Source organism: Bombus affinis, chromosome 15 (genome assembly GCF_024516045.1).
Source record: "Bombus affinis isolate iyBomAffi1 chromosome 15, iyBomAffi1.2, whole genome shotgun sequence".
NCBI lineage: Eukaryota > Metazoa > Arthropoda > Insecta > Hymenoptera > Apidae > Bombus > Bombus affinis.
In genome coordinates this window covers 10,531,206-10,551,120 of record NC_066358.1, presented here as the reverse complement: position 1 = coordinate 10,551,120, position 19,915 = coordinate 10,531,206, and the positions used below count along the sequence as shown (strand labels likewise).

Here is a 19,915-nt window from a genome sequence, read left to right as displayed (position 1 = left end):
TAAGTCATAACTATCGAAGCATCGACATCGGCGATCCGATTATCTTTCGACGATCGGTTATCGGAAAAGAAGACGTAAAAGATAAAGAAGCACGTGTATCTGGTAATGGTTTATTATTATCCCAACCGACTCTTCCGTGTATTTACATAAAAAACGAGAGATCGATCGTCAAGACTGAGCCGTGGATCGCATTTTATTCGCGACCAACGCGAATTTAGGCACTTTGACGCTCGATTTCGCCTTTCTAAAAACACCGGGTCGACCAAAAACCAACTAGACCACCAGAAACGATCCAAATCACCGGACAAGCCGGAAATAGTTACCAGATGTTCGAAGATACCGCGAAACCGAGCGTAAATAGTCGTTTAAACAGGAATATTATCGTCAGTCTGATCGTTACGATCGCGTTGAACGATGAAAAAGAAATGAATTCCTTACTGTGTCTTAGTAACTGCGTGTGTACAAGTATACGTATTCATTGGAGAGGATTTCAATGAATAGATCCGCTACACGAGAACGTTATAATAATAAAGATAATAATAATGATAGTGGTAGTAGTAGTAGTAGTAGTAGTAGTAGTAGTAGTAGTAATAGCAGTAGTAATAGTAATAGTAATAGTAATGGTGGTGGTAGTAGTAATGATAATGATGATAATAATAATAATAATAATAATAATAATAATAATATTAATAATAATAATAATAATAATAATAATAATAATAGGAATAATAATAATAATAATAATAATCTATATGTTAGTTCATGGTGCAACGTCAATCGCGCTCTCACCTAACAGCGTAAAAAAAGAAAAGAAAGGAAACAATCGTGTCGCGTAGAAAGCGATCGAGGTTCACCATGCAAAAAGGAAAGGAAAAGGTGCCCATGGGGGCCGCTTCGAGTTACGAAGAAAACGCGCGTAGGAAAAAAGCATTCGGTCGTTCCAGGGATGTACTTTCGTTCCTTTGTGAAACTCGGAAAACGATGATCTTTTACGTTACAAGTATCCTTCTTCTTTCTTCGACCACTCTGATGCGATATCGCGTGCAATAATCGAACTTCTATTCACGATTACCATCGTTTCCCGACGATAGCGTTAATTTAATTCCAACGAATTTTTCAGATCTCGAGTATCAAGAAGATTTCTGAATAGCGACTGTCTGAACCTTTAAGTTACCGAATTTTGCATTATTGGAACGTTTAAAGTTTAGGGTTTTCAAGTATTCGATGTTTGAACTTTTGAATTTTGTGATTTTCGAATATTTGAAAATTTGAAAATTTGAATATTTGAAAATTTTTAAATTTTCAATTTAATTAAATTTTCAAGTTTTAATGTTTTAAATTTGCAGACGCTTGACTTTTTAAATTTGAAATTTTCGAATTACCGCTGTAAAATTTCTGTACTTTCGATATCATTGATCGAAAATTGGCAAAATTCTATTTACCGGGAAGCCGTTTTAACGAGGTTTCAATTTCGTTTCTTCTCTTTCAACATCGAATGTCGTTGCCCAAGACGAGTGACTCTTGAGCGTGACATAAAAATGGCGGGCCATCGCGCGACGTTTCGAAAACCGTGCGATACGATTTATTTCGCGTCGTCTTCGCTTTACGTGACAGAATTCAAGATCGATCTGGTCTTTCGCAATTCAACGTGCTCGTACATCCCTGGGACAAGGGGCTCTCGTTACGTCTGGGTCGAAACGCGCAAGAAACGCAATTCAACCAGAGTTACGATCGTTAGTTTACAGTAAACTCGAATTACAGCATCGATCGTGAACCCGAGACCATCCTCCGCTATCGTGGCATCGAAAACAAACCTTTCTCCAAGCGATCCGACGCTCTGTGTACAAAATGTTTCAAACTAAATATCGTTTTTCGATTTATCCTTCAAAAAATATATTTTTTCAACTCGATTCGTTGAAAATCTTTTATAAATAAAATATAAGAATTCTACCGTTCCGTCTCTTTGTTCTAGTTTACTCTTCTATTTCGAAACATTCTGCGTAAAGCATTCCGTGGAATTGCCGAGCAATAAATCGAAAACGACGGCCCCGAATGAACGATCGATGTTGTTTTAATCGATCGAGTACCGTTCGTTTCACTCGCCGATCGATACCCATAATCAGCTTTCTTCCCGTTATCGCTTCCATACGAACATCACAATCGACTCGTCTTTACGGAGAATTTCCGTACCACGCGAGCAAATCGGGAGAAAGAGGAGGAAAAAATGACGAAGAAAAACCGATACTACGGGTCCTGGTTTTCGCACGAGATAATAATCTAATTAATACCAACATAGACTCGGTGGAAGAGACATAGTACGATTATAAACTAAACCTTTAACATTGATTCGCCGATATCTATCTTCATCGATCGGAAAGGAGATAGTAGCCAAGATTAGATATCAAATTGTAAAAGTCATTCTTAAGGCGATACGTCAACTATGTTTCTAGAATCCGCTTTTCACATTTTATACCATACGTCATTTTTTCTATATTATCGAGTGTCAAAAAAGGAAACGAACGATCGACACATTGTGAACGAAAATGGACTATATAGGTATATAGGTATAAGTAGAAAAATTAATTTTTAGACAAGATTAGTCACGCTGAATATTTTATGCTCGCATCTGTATTAAACAGCGAATTATTCAATTTGCGGCGTTTGAAATCAATTCGCTTTTACTCTTCATACTTTGATTCTAAATTGACGCTGAAAATTTCGGCTTTCTTATATCCCTTCGTCCGATTGAAATTATCGTTTCGAATCTTGAAACCTATAAATATCAATATATAATCAACTATATCGTGTCGCTATAATCTCTTTCACCTACAACACGATCGTGCAACTCGGTTAAACAGACGCTTATAGGTAAATGCATCTTCCTGTCGCACGATCGATCCGACAAGAAGAAACGAGACGACATCCTTTATCGATCTATCGATTCATCGCTTTCCTTTTTCTCTCTAACCCGTTTTTACGATAAAATACATTAACGTCTAACCTATTTCTATCCTCGTGTGTCTGTATATATTTATGTAAATTCAATCGATCGACACAAAGAGCGCTCGATAGAGAATCGTTCGATAGGGAACGATAAATGGCTAGAATACGGTACGATTAAAAATACAACGAAGCTTCGTCGATTTTCATCGTTGAAATTAATAAATTTAAACTCGTTTCGTATCCAGATTACGTTGTCGAGTTGCGAATTTGGAAATATTCGACACTTGCTATCTATAGTTTTCATTTTTTTTTTTTTTTTTTTATTCTTCTCTTTCAAATTCGAAATATACGGCATAACCAGCCTTCGGTTCTCGAATTTTTCCAGTAAGTCCAATACTATTTGACTTTTCAAATTACTCGAAACATTCGCCTAATCGAAAATTCGGTTGGCGTTCGCTAATTTAAGAAATCGACTAATTCGTTCTAATAAATTCTGCAAATATTCGGATGTTAAAAAATAGCCAAAATCTCTGTGTTCTTAAGGTTCGGAATTTTCAAGCTCGAAAAGTATTCAAATTCTTTCGTTTCGATTTAATATGCAAATATTTCCAAATACTCGAATACGCGATACATTGCACGAATTGTTAAAAATTTGAATTTCTCTGGTTGATAAAATTCGACGTATCGAATGATACGATTATTAGAAATAAATGATTTCGCGTTACACGACGAAACAGGTTTCCCTCGGTTCGAATTTCAAGTGCAACTGTAATTAGTTGCCAGTCTTTCGATTGCGTTCGTTTGACGATATTCGATTTCGTAAAAAGCGTATCACACGCGTGACAGCATAGTTAATCGAGAAGCAAATAATTCGTGGCTATCTCGTTGAGCAAAGAAGTTACGTTTCCAATCTACGATTCCGCGAATCGAGTTTACATTTCGTCCAGTGGCACAAATTGAAAAATCATTAACGCTATCCTTATCCTTATTCTATAGATTATTCTAATCGTCGCCGTACGTTCTGTCCGATTTACACAGCCTTTTCTTCCTCGAACGTGTCGATGAATCACGACGCTTCGTTGTCATAACCACCGATTCTTTTCTTACGGCGCATCGAGTTTTTCTCAAATTTCGAAGAATCGATAACGATAAGAAGATATGTAATATCTTTATAAAGGACGAATAAGTGACTTTTAAATTATTAAGGAAATAATTTGTCTAAAGTATTTATAAAAACACGAAACTAGAATATCGTACGATACTTGTTAATATTTCAGGCATCGATACGTTCTGTTCGTCAAGGTGTCGTCTTACTTTGGTTTTAAAAAATATTTCAAGCAAACCACCATAGTGCGACAAGTATTCGATCCGAATGAAAAGTTTCATAGAAAAAGATTTTTGTAGTTAAACATCGGAATCGATAAAAATTCTTTGTCGATCGAAGCAAACGTGTTCCTAGCGACCGTTCGAGTAGCAAACTTATCGCACGTTGGACCGTTTTAAAGGAAATCGATCGAAGGAGAAACGAGACGAACGGAGGAAACGATTCTAAACGGTTTCAAGCTTCGTCGTCGATAGCACGCGAAATAAAAAATCAGGAATCCTGATTCTCGCTAGCTCGGTCCAAAGAAACCAAGAGTTTCCAACGTCCTGGTGACTCTTTCGATTAATTGGTCCTTGTATCGCCATATCGTGGTGTCTAACACGCTGTTTTCGCGATATTGGACGCAAGTCTTCTTCAACGATTTCACGCAATCGGCTCTGTAATGCTGAAGTTGAGCATCCTCGGTCTCTATGGGGTAACTGGTGCAACCGGCGCCCAAACAGGCCAGAGGAAAGTGATTGTGCAAGGTCACCACCCTCTCCGGATTGTGGAAGCACTTGATGTACTGATTAGGTTTCGTGAAGTTTTGCGAACGATAGACGTGCTGCAACATATGCATGTACCTGCGAACATATGAGAAATTTTGAATAAAGCGTTAACGGAGACGTTGCGTCGCTCGGTTCTCAAATTTTTGTATATTTAAATTTCCATATTTTTACGCTTTCTGATATTCCGATTCGTACGTCTTTAAATTTTCGAATTTTCAAACGTTCGAATCTTTTAATTCTCCAACTTTGGAATTCCCGAATTTTGGAAGAATACTAAATTTTCAAATTTTTGGTCTCTTAAAACTTCAAATTTGTCGATCGTTCGAATTCCTAAACTCTTCGATCTTTGACTTTTCAACTTGTTAAATTTTTTACTTTGCGGGATTAAGTAGAAGGAAATTCGTGAAATGTACGTTAGATCATTATTTACGGTTTCGTTACGTTTCGCTTGGCTTTGCCTCTTTTCGGTTCGGAATTGGCTGACAGCGTTCGAGTGGTTGCTACATCGTAGTCGATACTATAGTTATTTTATTAAAGAGAGGTCCCGATACTTGGTTAGTTACGTTAAAATTTGCCAATACCTTTAATGACACAGAAGAAATTGTAAAAGTATCTTGGGTGCAATTTATTCGGCTTTCGAAACTAAACGATCATTTACCCAACACGAAGAATACCGTTATTATCGATACGTTACCATCTAATATCACGTTCAAGCTAAATTTCACAATTTTACATAATTTCCAGCAAGGCTAATTACAATGATCGATATAATCGTCGAAAGATTTATTTCCTTTATATTCTGATCAAAATATTTTCCATGATAGTTATCTTCTCAATGAACATCGAACCTAATCCATCGACTTTCTTCTTAATTAACGAATCGTCGCTCTTTCTTTTGTTCAACAGATTACTCTAGTCAAACTATCATAAAACGTCGATAGGGAAGAAAAAGTTCTATTTTGTCGAATGTAATAAAAAAAATAGGAAAATAAGTTATATATAATGTGTATAATATGGAATATAAAATATTGACTATAATAGTATACGTGTGATACTCACTTTGGCATGCCCTTAAAGTACCCGTGCGAGTGCAGCAAATCGTCGAGGAAATACACGTTCCTCACGTTATACGAAGCCCTAGTCTCGTTTCTAATCTTTAACGCTTTTTGCAGCACCCTCTTCATCAAATCCTGCCATGTAGCGTCTTTCACTGGCATGATCACTTCGTCCACATCCAATAAAGCGATATATTCATACTCGTACATATGCTTGTACAGACAGTCGTTATAAGGAATCAGTTCGTTCTGTCTCTTATGATTGGTCTTCTTCGTCAGATACATGTGTTGAAAAGCAGGAACGTTAGGTTGCCCACCAGGTAATGTCAGCGGAGTCACGTGGACCATTCCTAACTTCTGATAATGATCTAGAATCTTTGTCACGTTAGGATGAACCTGGAGCTGATAGAAGAAGATCTTGTCTGCGCCTAACAGGCTAATTAATTCGATCCATTCGACCAGTCTGACAGACAAATCCTCGTGAAGGAAGTCTAAACCTTTCACACAGACGGCAAAATCTTTTTTACGTTCTGGCTTATTGTATATGACTCTAAGATTATTGCTGGGAGTGTCGCAGTTCTTTTCCACCATAGAAACTGAAGCCGGAGGTCCCTTCGACCAATGAGACTGGGGGATCTTGCAGGCAATTACGTACGGCTGATAGATTCCCTGTTTGTAGTTACCCCATTTAGGGTACCAGATATATTTATATTCCAGGGTTTCGACAATGATAGGATCTCTTTCTCCATCGTACCAAAATTGACAGTGAGTCTTTACAGTAGGCTCGATTCTATCGATCATCCCAACGATCCTAACGGCTGGCCCTATTCTCGACAACTTTCTACGATCGTAATAAGCGCCAAACAATTGAAACGTGCCGTTGCCGGTTCGCATCGTTTGCCAGTAAACGTTATTAAACTCTATATCGTAGATAGAGGGATACTTCAGATTGGAACAGCTATAATTGCCTTTAGTCTTGCTCTGACCAGCAGGATATTTGCTGTTCTTGTTCCAGTAAGCTAAAGGCAGACTAGGTATCCTCTGTTCTATTTCCTCGATCAACTCCTCCTCTGTTTTCGCTGGTCTTTTATCCAACAATGGCTCCAAATCTGAAGGATTTTTCGTTGGATTGTTGGATATGGTGGTCAAAGTTGTTAAGAGGCTGGAACCACCGGAATTTGAAAAACTCGAGTCTGCTGAGGATCTTTGCAAGAGATATCTGGAGAGACCGAGACTGGAAGAGCCACGGTTCTTCATTATCTCGCGTCGACGATAGATGTCGTCGAGGAGAAGGTCGTTAGCGGACTCTTCGGCCGTTGGTGTCTCTCTGAGGCTGTTCTCCACATGACGGAATTGCACCGCTGCGATCATCACCAGGCCCCAGACGAACACGAACAACAGAGCGCGCCTGACGCACCTGGACCCTACGCCGCCACAGTTCTGCCACTTCATGCTGATCGACTAGCTGCGTATCGATTGGGACACGCTGGCTCTGTGGCCCCGGCTCCACTCACGCGGACGTCCAATCGTGTTGCGTCTGAAATCAAATTGAACAATGGTTATTAAAAGAAGGTATTTTCTTACCTATAAAATACCATAATAATTATGATGATTATTATAATAATACAATAACGTAAAACACAACTCTCTTTCTCCTCTCTATCTATTTATTTCAATGAAATTTTAGTTTCTACTTTATTCATTTGAACCTGAATTTCTACTATGCATTCTACGTTCTTAGTATGGAAGAAAGATCATAGGCAGCGCAGAGAATCGGTGAATTCTTATTATACGAACTAATATAAGCTATTTGTCCCCCGACAAATTCATATAAGCGGAATTCTACCGAGCAAATTTACTTCTGTATAATTGTTTCATATTTTATCAGGATGACTGTTAAGCTCCTTTTAAACTCGTTATTTCTAATATGCTAAAAAGACTGTCTTGGCGGTAATATCACTTGCTACGTATAATAAACGAGATAAATTAGTATTGAAGTATTTGAATAAATCATTCGCCGAAAGATGTGTTAATTTCCAATGATCTTAGACTTTTTCAACTCTTTGTAGGAATTGTTAGATCGTTCGGTCCCAATATCTGAATCATATTTATTGAAAAAGAAAGAAACGTATAGCTCTAGCGACGATGATTTCGTTGGTTCGTTCAAACTATTTTGCAAACTATTATCTTTGCAAAGTGAAACTTAAATATACAGGATGTTCCAAAGGATATGAAGATCGAGAGTACAGAAAGCATAATGGTATCTCCTGGGACGAGTCGCGTCGGTTCGCCTAACGTTTGGGAGGAAGTCGATAATAACCGGAAGCGTTTTCCCGACAGTTGACGCAACCGGCGAAACTGGAGGATCGTAATCAAACTCTTCCTCCTTATAAGTCGAGTTACAAGAAAGAAACAAAAAGAGATTATCCTACGGTTGTTTTTACTCGTCAATAATCTGAGACTATGATCTTCGACATAATTGCCTCTTCCATCGAGGAAAATCTTTTCCTGTATACCATTAAGCTTGGCTTATTACTTGCGATCGCTCATCCAGAACAATATTACCATGAACTAAATGACTTGGAGGTTAGAGTTAGAGGTCTTCGTTGAATTCCACGTTATTACGATCCTGCTCTTGTGAAATTATCCTTGAAACAAAATCTTGCATTCTAAATTCTATAGGCATTGCACTAAATCTAAAATATATTTCCATCTGAAATTTCTAACCATTTTGTTTTCAAATTGAAACCGTGAATTCTTTAATTCTTTAATTCATCGTTGATATACCGCGGATTTTCACGCATTTAAATGCATACGCATGGAAAATTAAAAAATACAACGCGCGTGCAGAAATACGTAAAATATCTAAAGGATAATATTTGCTAATTAAAACAAATATGTGCCTAACGTTTGCTTTTTTAACTGCGTTTATAGTAAACTCGGGTTTTTTCGCAATTGTTAACTTCAATCGTTCATCGAATTCATTCATTTAAAATATAAAGGATGTTACTTGTTATATTTTCTCCCTGTGTTCGTGAAACAGCGTACACATAGAACTGCAAGCGATTACGATTCTGGTTTTCGAAATTATCCTTGACCTTTTCGCGCTTGGAATGGTAATTATGTCCAATTTTATCGTTTTTCAATTTCAGTAGTGTATATGGAAAGTGAAAAACAAGCTTGGCAGACAAACGGTATGGTGGAAAGCTTATCTGGAACGAGTCGACCGTGTCAAGGTATCAAGAACGATACTGAACTTACTGCGGTAGCTTTCACGCCTGGCCGAGGAGACAGCTTTTATTCGTCTGTTTATTTATAAACCGGGTGTAAGTGACGGAGCGTGATACGAATTACGAAAGGTGGTGAATAATCCGCGAGAAATGGAGGGGATGGCTTTCAACTGCTGCATTTTTGTACATATATTTGTAGTTTTATTTTCACTCTGAGTTTATTCCTCGAGATATTACTTACAAGATATTACACCTTGAGTTATAAGTTTTATTTTATCATAGCAACATCCGTCGTAGCAAAAGTAAAACATTTAAATGTAATATTTCATAAAATTAAGACAGAAAATGGTCATAGAATTAAGAATTTAGTACTTAGATTTTAGGCGAATTGAGAATTGTAAAGCTAAGAATCGATCATGCGTCTTTTGTATAAATATATTGACGTAATGAACGTTTGGTGCGATGAGCGTTAAATTCCAGAAAATTAGAGACAATTAAAATAATTGCTAAAGATTTAAAAAGACAGCAAGATTGGAGATCCAGGCAGATACGTATGAAATTGAAGACGTTGGGTTTATCCGTGAAATCGTACGTTTGATGTGTATCGAATAAAATAAAAGACCATGACTAATAACCAATGGTTCGTGACTCGAATGCACAGATGGTAAATTATTAACGTTGATAGCTAATAAGTTGCGTACAACAGTAGCAACGGCAAATCTTGCAATATTCTCGCAAAGAAAGAAACGATTACATGACCGATTTTACGACCTTGCTAAGTCACGTGACGACCTTGCCAATAGGAATGAAGCAAAGCTAAGATATACGCATTACGCATAATAGTCTCTAGAATCTAATGAAATGTTAAGTCGATTCACAGACTAACAGCATCGGCGAACACGCTGAATATCTGATCGATTGCGAAACGCAGCATTCCATCGTTTTCAATTAATGTCTAATCGAAACTAAAGTTGTTATACCTATCCTAGATGATTTTCAAAGTTTATGGAAAGTTTGTAGGACATTTAATAATCGCAGGATTCTGACAGAGATTATAATCTTAGAGGGCAGGCTACGTAAGTTTATTTTTCAGATTTTTATCAATTTTTATTACGCAATGTTACTATACACAGACACGTAAACTTCGACGTTTATTCGATTTTACGAGCCAATTACGAACGCTACTATAAAAATTTACTGTAATTTCAAAATCACATATATTCGATATTTTATAAGAACCAGAAACACAAGTTTAAGATATATTCTACACGCACTATCCGACATTCCCAGCTTCTACTGTTTTAGATATTTCTACGAATCTCTCTTAACCGGAAGCTTGAAGATTTAAATGTAAACCGATTATTAAACGTAAATTTTAATTTGGTCGATTTTACGATTTCGACATATCGTAAAAGCTGCGCTATCGACGATAGCATAACCGGTAGCAGATAAAAGTCGATTATGATCGGTTAAGAGACCCTCTCTGCTAGTCGAATCCTTGTTATCCAACCACGCCAGAGAAACAGTGAGACGCGCAGGCTCGGAATACGTGGAACCGGTTATGCTGATGGCAAAGTGTTTTTCACCTTTTGCACCTCCCTCTACCTGGCCATCGCCCAGCCGCTCGCGAACACGCCGATGCTCTTTCGTCTAGCTAGCACGACGCTGTCCAACTTAAGTTCCAGAGCTTAGTTGGCGAACCTCTCTCGCTTTTGTTCGACAACGTGTTAACAGGCACGTCGTCGAAATGAAACTTTTAATTCAGAGGCTCAGGAAGTGCAAATGCAGTTTTCTCATGAAACAAAATGAGTAAAGGAAACGACGTATCACGCGTGTACTTGCACAGACGTTACACGAATGTATTCGAGTACGTGTTACACTTTACAATCTCATTAACGATATTACGAGACTTCGTTATCATGATTATATCGATAGAGTTCAAAACGAATCTGAAAATGTATGCAGAAATTATTTGATATTTAGCACAAGTATAATATTTCATAGAGATTACAAAAGTATTTAAACAGCCGATTATTCGCTACTTTTGTAAGCCTGAATATTTAATGGGGCCATCTTTAACGCCTCTTATATGCTCAAAGTGGATATTCATGTCGTATGCTAGTTATGTACTAAATATATACTTGCGACAAGTATCTTTTGACTTGTTTATAGATTTTGACGATCGCGATAGTCGAGTCTTGTCACGATGTTAATGAAATTTCAAAATATTTCACGCAACATGCACCAATGTAAATATACAAGTTCCCTATTCGAATACCTCCGTGGGCATCTTACCGACCCAACACCTAATCGTCGTATATTTCTTCGTCTTGCGTATTTCTGGTTTCTCGCAGAGAAAGGAAGCGAAAGAGAAAGAGAGATTACGAGACCCTTGGATTTGATGAGGAAAGTTTGGAGGAATAATTGAGATTTTAACCTTCTATAACGAGTTAAATACTATATATTCAAATGAGAAGCTAAATTGATCGACTCCATTAAGATATATTGATTTTTAAGAAGTTAAACATTAATCATAAACCCTCTCTTATTCGAATGAAGAAGTTTGTATATTTTATAGAATTAAATTTCATTTTATCTATTTATTAGTATGTCACTATATTTCATTCCTATATCATAAGACTGATCCCCAATGATTTATTGTAATTATTTTCAATTTATTTTTTAATCTACTATATTATAAGTCTATTATAATTTATCGTGGCTTGAGATTCGTTTAATATGTAATAATTTATCGTAAGCAATCTAGTAAATATCGTCTTTCTTTAATAAATAAGATACATTCGAGTTATCAAAGATTTAATGGTTAATAGGTAAGTTCCTTTTTAGAGTAACTTTCTGAAGGGTTACTTACGGGCAGGGTTGATGTGTAGGGAGATTAAAAGAGGGAAGTTTTAGAGTGGATGAAGTTTAGTGCTTTGGGAGGATCATTGTAGGAATTTTAAGGCTCTCCGAGGGAAATATTTTATTTAATATTTCTATTTAACGAGTATGGAAGTTTTTATACGTTTTACGCGTCTTGGGAGGATTATAGGTATTAAGGTCTAATTTTAATCTTAACAAATATTTTCATTCGCGAGATACGTTTAATCTCTTCAAAAGAAACTTTGGAGTAAAAATAGAAATCTTTCTTTTCGAGAGATCTCCGATATTAAGCTTAACTATAATCTTTCCATTGCAAGAGCATATTTGCGAAAAATGTTGAGTAAAGGTAAAATATTCAGACGGAAGGAGGATTCTAAGTTGTTCAGAAATTCAAAGTAAAGATCTTTCTTTAAACAAGAACATCTAAATATTCGTTGTTCGTTCTATCGAGAATCTGACGGAAAACCAAAGATACCAAAACGTTGCTAACGAAACGGAAACCAAAGTACTGCAAAAGTACCAATGTTCATTCTTGAGCCACTGGATTCAGAAAAGACAGTCGTCTAGTCGTTTCGATGAATGGGATATCGCGTGCAAGGGAAAGTGTCACGCAGATCTCTCAATAAGCGAACTGTCCTTGCAATTTGAAAAAAAAGTTATCTCGAATTCCATCACGAACTAGCTTCGCGACACCATAGAATTCTAACTAAATTCGATTTAAAAATAAGAAAAAAATATGTTTGTTTTAAGCGGGAAGAATGATTTTCCAATAATATCAGCGATCGGATGGAATTTCAAATGACAGAGAGAACTTTTGAGGCACGCGCTTACGCTGGGCGTATTCTAGAATCGCAGTGATTCGAACAAATAATTTCGAAAGTTATCACGAAATTGAAGTTATCGCGAAAAATGATTAAGCCTTCTAGCGGTTCCTAAAATAAAAGTGTATGATAAGCAGATGTATCTATTTTTACTTTCTTGAATCTCTTATGTTTCTTGAAATTGTCACGAGGAAATTAAATTCGTCGATTATCTGGAAAATTGAAACACGGAAGATTCGATGATACTGATCGTTTATTTTTGCGTTGTAGAGAAATTTTTCTGACGAGTGGAGTAAATTTTTCTGGTGAGTGGATCAAAATAACTTCTATTGGTTGCGTTATTTTTAAGTTACGTGACGTACGGAAGGATGGAATTTTATTTTTGAAGAACGTAGGATTTTAACTTGAAAATCACTCGGAACATCGATTGATTTTAATCTACGCGATTAAAATATAACGCGAATATAAGAAATAATATGATTAAAATTACCGAAACAATTTCTTTAACTCGTTTAATTTATATTGAAATTACTGTTAGTAATAAGTAGTAGTGGTGAGTAGTATCGCTATTAGTATTAATAACTTGTAAACTCTTCTATCCGAATTATTAAAATGTCTATTAATTTCGTCTAACATTCTGTCTGGCTCAAAAACTACTGAAAAATCAAAGAACTGCAAGAATATTCCCGGCTGGAAAGCGTCGCTTTGCTGCGTATAGCCAGCACGCGAGTTGAGTAAGTTTGCCAGGCCGAAACGCTGCAGTCCGCTGTATCCTGAGAGAAACTGGACCCAGAAGCCGTAAATTCGTCAAGGTTAGGGACTGGGCGTGTCGTGACACAGCTTGGCGATAAGTCAATCTTTATTGGGAACGAAAGATCAGGACCCTATACCATTGTGCAATATCTGGAAGCATGGAACTTTCTCGATAACGAATCGAGAGTAACAAATCTAGACTTTCGGTGCTGGGCTTAAATTCCCGATATTAGAATGACCATGGTAACAATTTTGAACCCCAATATAGAATATGTTATTAAGATAGAGATATTTCAAAAATTCAATGTAAACGTGCGATATAGTATTATAATTTTTACAGAGATACCGTGCTAAGTTACGATATACGTATAAGTATATATCTGTGTATCTAAAAATATATTTTAATTTTATATATTTAAATGTTATAAAATAAATCTTAATTTTAGTTCATGACAATGGCAATTTAACGATCGCGGTAGAGAAAGATTAATCAAAATTGCGAGTCTTAACCTAATGAATTTTGTACGTAGATTACGTAGATTAGGAAAAATGTTCACATTCGGAAGAAGAATCACGCTGTTTGGTACACGAGACACAGCGTTTTGATATTTTCTTTGAGGATGTCAAGCGTTTTCGATTTTTTTTAGTAGTTTTTAAAAATTGTAAAAAGTACAAAGTTCCAACGTACGATAATTTTTCCAAATGCTTTAAAATAAAATAACTGTGAGGTTAGATAATTATAACATAAGAAAACAATCACGAGATTACAAAGATTTCAATAACGAAACCAATTGCAATCGTCGACCATTCCAGTTCTCCACGTAATCGTATCTCGTAATTACATCTCGTTCTTCAACGTATTAAAGTCTCCTTATACTTCGTTCAAGTATCGTATCGTTCTATGAAAAATATATTTTACCGCTCCAACGTAGAATATACCTGAAAAATGAAAAGATTGCAGATTCATCAACTCCGCTGTACGATGTTTCAAACATCCCAACATCCAATAATTCCTCTAAATTCTGCAAAACGCGATAACCGCGATTCTCTAATTATAACGTAAAGAATCTAATAAAAGTTGAAAAGATTTCAACCAAACCTATTACGACCATCGACCTCTACATTTCTCTGCGCAAACTACCATTCGCATTCGAAAGTTTCATTATACTCGAGCAAAGAAGCATGCCGTTCGACAGAGCGTTTGAAGACAAAGCGTTTTGCTATACGACATCCAGCTCGACCATATGGAAAGTCGACTGGAGAGAGCGACTGATGCTGTTGCTGTACATGTCTGCTCCAATTGCGATTTCTCGCTTACGCGTGCTAATTAACCCTAATTGTAGCAGCCTGGGGAGAGAAGCGGGAGAACCAGAGACGATTTCACTCGTCGAGGATCCTTCTCGTCGATCTTCGCGATTCGAGAGTAAGATACCATTGCAATGTATCGTCCACGATCGTAAACAGACGCACATACGTGTATACATACACGTGTCACGCATGCCTGGATTCTTTCAACACCGAAAGTTCCGTGTTTCGGTGCTCGTGTATTACTCCTGGCAAACCGCTGGTTACGTGGAACGACAATTACGGTTATGTCAAACTTGGTTGGTTTGGCTTGTTTGCTATGATGCTTCTAACCGCTCAACATCGTAGCGTGTTAAGTAACGAGAGTGCAGAAATAAAAGACGATTATTAGACTGCGAATTTTTATGCCTTTAGAAACACAACTCGATGGATGGAATTTAAATAGAAATTCGTTTCATCTATTCTTTGTATCGCTTATTGTATCGAGACTTATCCCTATTACTATTTTGTGTATGTACGCGCTCGATGCATTTTCTATCTTTATTTCTATTCCGTTTTATGTCTGTTCCTTAAAGCTAAATCTTAATTCGCCGTTTGTCCAAATTGTTCGTATCTTAATTTAATTTTATCTATATTCATCTGTATCTTAATTTGTTCATTCCTTAAAGCAACATCTTATTTCGCTATCTGTCTTTGTATATCTATATCTTAATTTATTGCACGTATTATTACACGTTTTCTATGCGTTAGTCTTTGGTTAGTTTTCACTTATCAAATATCGAAAGATTTCTGATATTCTGCATGTGTTTGCATCGCGTACGTTTATGCCGAATTTACAGATACAAAAATGCTCGCGATTCAGAAAAAATATGACTTCTTGTATAAAAATTTGCTATTTAGTGGTTACGAAATGACGATTTACTTTTGGAAAATATGCGTATAAGTATTGATAGGCATCTATTGGTGTCGCCTTTTATTCATTTTGTAACATGAAACGATTTTATATAACGATATTATCTATCATAAAGACAACTTCTTTCATTTATGCCAGAAGATAGCAAATTGATAGTTTATGGGTTCTAATTAACGTACTCTAACGAGTAATTTAAAACCAAGTATCTATTTCAAAATATTATTTCATAATATTCTCCTCGGGATCTTTAGCTTTTAGCAGTTCTTTCGAAGAAAATACACGTTCTCCCTGAAAACTAAATTCTGAATAGTTTTTCTTTTACTTATCGCAATTATTAATTGCACGGTATAAAATTAAGTTCTATAGGCTCCAAAGTCCCAGAGACCTATTATTCGTTCTTCGATAGTCCGCATAACAAACGATATCGACTGTGTTTGAACCTTATTCGTGCATTGGCGATGAATTAGGTCAATCATTGATCGATGGAAGATCATTAAATATGAAAGAAGGAACGTATTGGATGATACTCGTTTCTGTGTCATGGAATTGGTATTTTAATGATAATCGAATCATTTCTAAAACAAAGTGTCTGCTATGAAAATAGCTATCACCCAATGTCCTTCGATCGCTCATAGCAATTTTTTTATCTTTAAAGTTGTTAATCTCCAGTATTAATGAGACGCACTACCATTATCTCTATTTAAAATCATCTTCGTACGCGGTGAAAGGCTCACTCCACTGAGATAGCATCGAGCAAGTCATCGTTTGCAAAATCGGAACATAACTTCGATCATGCGAACCATATTCATTAAACAAAATTCTCTGAGAAACCAACCACTCGAAAAGAGCGATCTAAATTATCGTTAATCGATCGATAAGCGATGAAATCCTATTTGATATATTGAAAATAAATCATGCGTAATTAAGTAATCTGTTATTAACGAAGGTAAAGCTATTACTCTTGCATAGATCCCATCTCGCGTTGACGGCAAAGGACGCGCGTACCTTGTACCTTTAACAAAGAGGTTGAAAGAAATTCCTACGAGTGATCTTTGAGATCTTTCCAAGAAAAATCTCGGGTGAAACAGCACACGGAAAAGCTTTGCTGTCTCATATATACTCGAAGTGAACGAGGAATTTCTTAACAAGGGTCTAGTCACCAAGAACCTCGATCGTAGACATCAAATTGCATTAAACGGACCTAGAATTAGTAACGTGCATACCTAATCTGAAAATCTAACCTACCAGTCTGCGAAATCTGCAATCGTTAAATTATCGTCAAACACATCCCTTTAAATAGTGCTAAATAAAATTACTCTCGCGACAAGTACCGGATTAAAGGAACTTTAAGCGAAAATCTCTGTGATAAAAATCAAGATTCAAGCGTTCTCTCCGCTCTGGAAAATATATCGTTATTTAACAAAATCTAACTAGTAAATCTCTCTCTTTCTCTCTCTTTCTTTGCATTTATCGCATTATCGTCGCTAATAATCAGAAAGTTTGAGATTGATGCGACGTTGAAACTTATACAAAGAAAAAAGATTATAATTTTTATAAAGTCGATTTCGACTTCGATGTATCATAATTAATCAAAGTTTTTATAGAATGAATGTCGATCGCAGCAAATAAATTACAACTATCGACACGATTTCCTACATCGAAACGCTTGTAGTGGATAAAATAGAGGTTGAAAGAAGCAACGCGGTCGAGAGTAAAAGGATCGCACCCACGCAGCGATTCATAGCAATATTTATAGGGCGATGGAGTTAAGCGACCGGGTTAAGCGCGATGAGACGTTTTAGTTAAACGAGATGCCTGCAGCGAATCGACCGACTTTGTCTGCGATTATATTGCCATCTCGGTACCTGCAAGATACCTCGTTAGCTAAGCAAGATTAAATCGAAGAGAAAAAATTATAATTACGCTTTGTAAGCGCATCAATGCGTAAAGCTTGTTAAACAATGAAAAATTGCTCTCTCACTGTAACGTTTCTTCTAACTCGATAAAATAACTTCTATTGCCAAACTGCGAATATTTATGCATTCTTGAAAAATCTGCAGGCTGTATATGATTTCGAGATTAATTTCGCACAAATTATAATTTGTTGATCGATCGATGGCCATTCGGATCGCATTTTTGGAGATGCGTTAGATTAATTTGTTAGACAATTTTTACGTGTTACTCAAAACGTTATATAGAATCGTACTTTTCTTGTTTCGATTTTTTTTGTCATTAGATCGTAGATATTAGATAGATAGTAGCATTTCCAGAAAATTCAGCAACGTAAAAACGTACAAAATACAAGTGGTACGCGGAAATATACGAAATATGCAAAATTAAACATTCATTCTAACAAGAGGAAATAAGTTCCCATTTAGTTTTCATTTATTCGTTATGTTGATAAAAAGATGAATTGCACAAACATTCGTAGCGTATTTACCATTTTCCGAAGCATCGTTTATTTTCCTTAAATGTACTTTCTCATTTGTATCTATGCATTATAGTTTTAGTAATTAGGAAATAGACTTACGGGAGATCTAAGAGTTAAAAAGACGTAAGAACGATTTCTTAGGGCGTTAAAAAATTCTTTAAATCTTCTGCAAAGAGTTTCAAAATATTTGAACGCTATTCAAATTTTTCCCGCAAATGTTCTAATATTTATGGGCCGAAGCGTACGTGTTAGAAGCTTCGCTTTTGCTCGGCAAAGGGATAGAATATAAAGCTCGTTTGGTATTCGTCTCGTTGTGTCGACTCAATCATTGATGACAGTCAGACCACGTATCGTTAATAATCGAGCGTTTGTGGACGCACGGCTAACTCGCGCGAAACGCTCGGAACGGACCATCAGCTTGCACGATACGCTCGCGTAACACGCGTGTATCGCGCAATTAGGACAGTCACACGCGAATACTTAAACGACACACGGTCGAGTCGAAAACCAGGCCGTTGTTCCCTTCCACACACAGGAAGCAAAACGCGTCGCGTTAAATTGACGTCCGCCAACGCGTCATCGTCTGCTCTTGGGGGATAATCGAACGTTCCAGAGACTTTAGACGAATCTCCTCGTTTTCTTACTTTAACGTCGTCGTATCGTTTACGATGATTTGTCGATGAGAAGCTTTCAATTTGCAGAGGACTACGTTATTTCGCATCAATCTGATCGTATTAGCTCCTCGTTATTTCACTTCCACGTGAGTATATCGTCTATGGCAATTTGTTCAAAAGTTTTCAATTTATCTGATTATAGAGGACAACGTTGTTTCGCTTCAATTTGATCGTATTATTTACAACGAAGAAAATGGAACACGTAACAGTATTTTTCCTAAATATAATTTTATTGCTTCCTGATTATCTTACTTCGATTACGTGATTATCTATGACAATTGGTTCGAACACTTTTCAATCGAGGAAATTACAATGGACAACTTATCTTATTTGTCGTATAACTCTCACAAAATTATTAGTTTTTACAAAGCTTTTTAGATTCTTATCGATCAAAAAAAAAAGATTAACAACGATCTATTCGCGTTTCGTCGATGGTAGACAACGTTGCGGAACGGTAGTCGGAAAGATTGCGCGATGTCTTGCTTACACATTATATTATAATACCATTCAGATGATATCTGTCTTGCGTCATCACTTTAAAATGCTGTTTTTATAATATCTATCAAGTATCTCGCGGTGTACCGACAAGGATCCTCGTGTTGGTTAAAGTCTTCGTCAATTATACCAGGTTTCTCGATTTTTAAACTTTTAACGGTGTAAATGGAGAGACGCACATAGTAGATACTATAAATTTCACGTGTTAAATATTACCGTACGTGAGGCAGTTATTAATATTTGTGACGGTCGCAGAGGAAAATAACACGATGAATACGTCTTTGTACGTTTTTTCATTTTAACATCAATTTTTCATTGTTGCGACTAAAAAGAAATATTTTAATATGAAACAGGGAGAAGGTCTCCCAGGCTCAGAAAAATAGTTAAAGATTCGTGAAAGCCAAAGGTAAAACTGTTAGGGAAGAAGAATATTTTAATACCTTTCGATATTTTGATATTGAAACAAGCGATATTTCTGAAATTATGAAAAGGATGAGAAAGGTTTATATAACTGCGCAATATAGTTACAAACACGGATAG

The 19,915-nt window shown here is 36.4% G+C and overlaps 1 protein-coding gene and 1 long non-coding RNA gene across 4 annotated transcripts in view; one reads left to right on the top strand and one right to left on the bottom strand.

Annotated features, from left to right (window-relative positions):
• Positions 1-96: 96 nt before the first annotated feature.
• Positions 97-19,915, bottom strand: part of LOC126925132 (uncharacterized) — a 68,896-nt gene continuing 49,077 nt past the window's right edge. For all 3 annotated transcript variants that reach the window (XM_050740415.1, XM_050740414.1, XM_050740413.1), the window contains 2 exons: positions 5,875-7,407; positions 97-4,890 (listed from right to left, as the gene is read on the bottom strand). In XM_050740415.1, the coding sequence (XP_050596372.1) occupies positions 4,557-4,890; positions 5,875-7,322 (1,782 nt within the window). In that variant the 5' untranslated portion in view covers positions 7,323-7,407 and the 3' untranslated portion in view covers positions 97-4,556. The remainder of the gene's footprint in view (positions 4,891-5,874; positions 7,408-19,915) is intronic.
• LOC126925181 (uncharacterized) lies at positions 7,295-9,734 on the top strand. The gene is made up of 2 exons (XR_007713825.1): positions 7,295-7,442; positions 9,023-9,734. It is a non-coding gene; the product is annotated as an uncharacterized LOC126925181 (long non-coding RNA).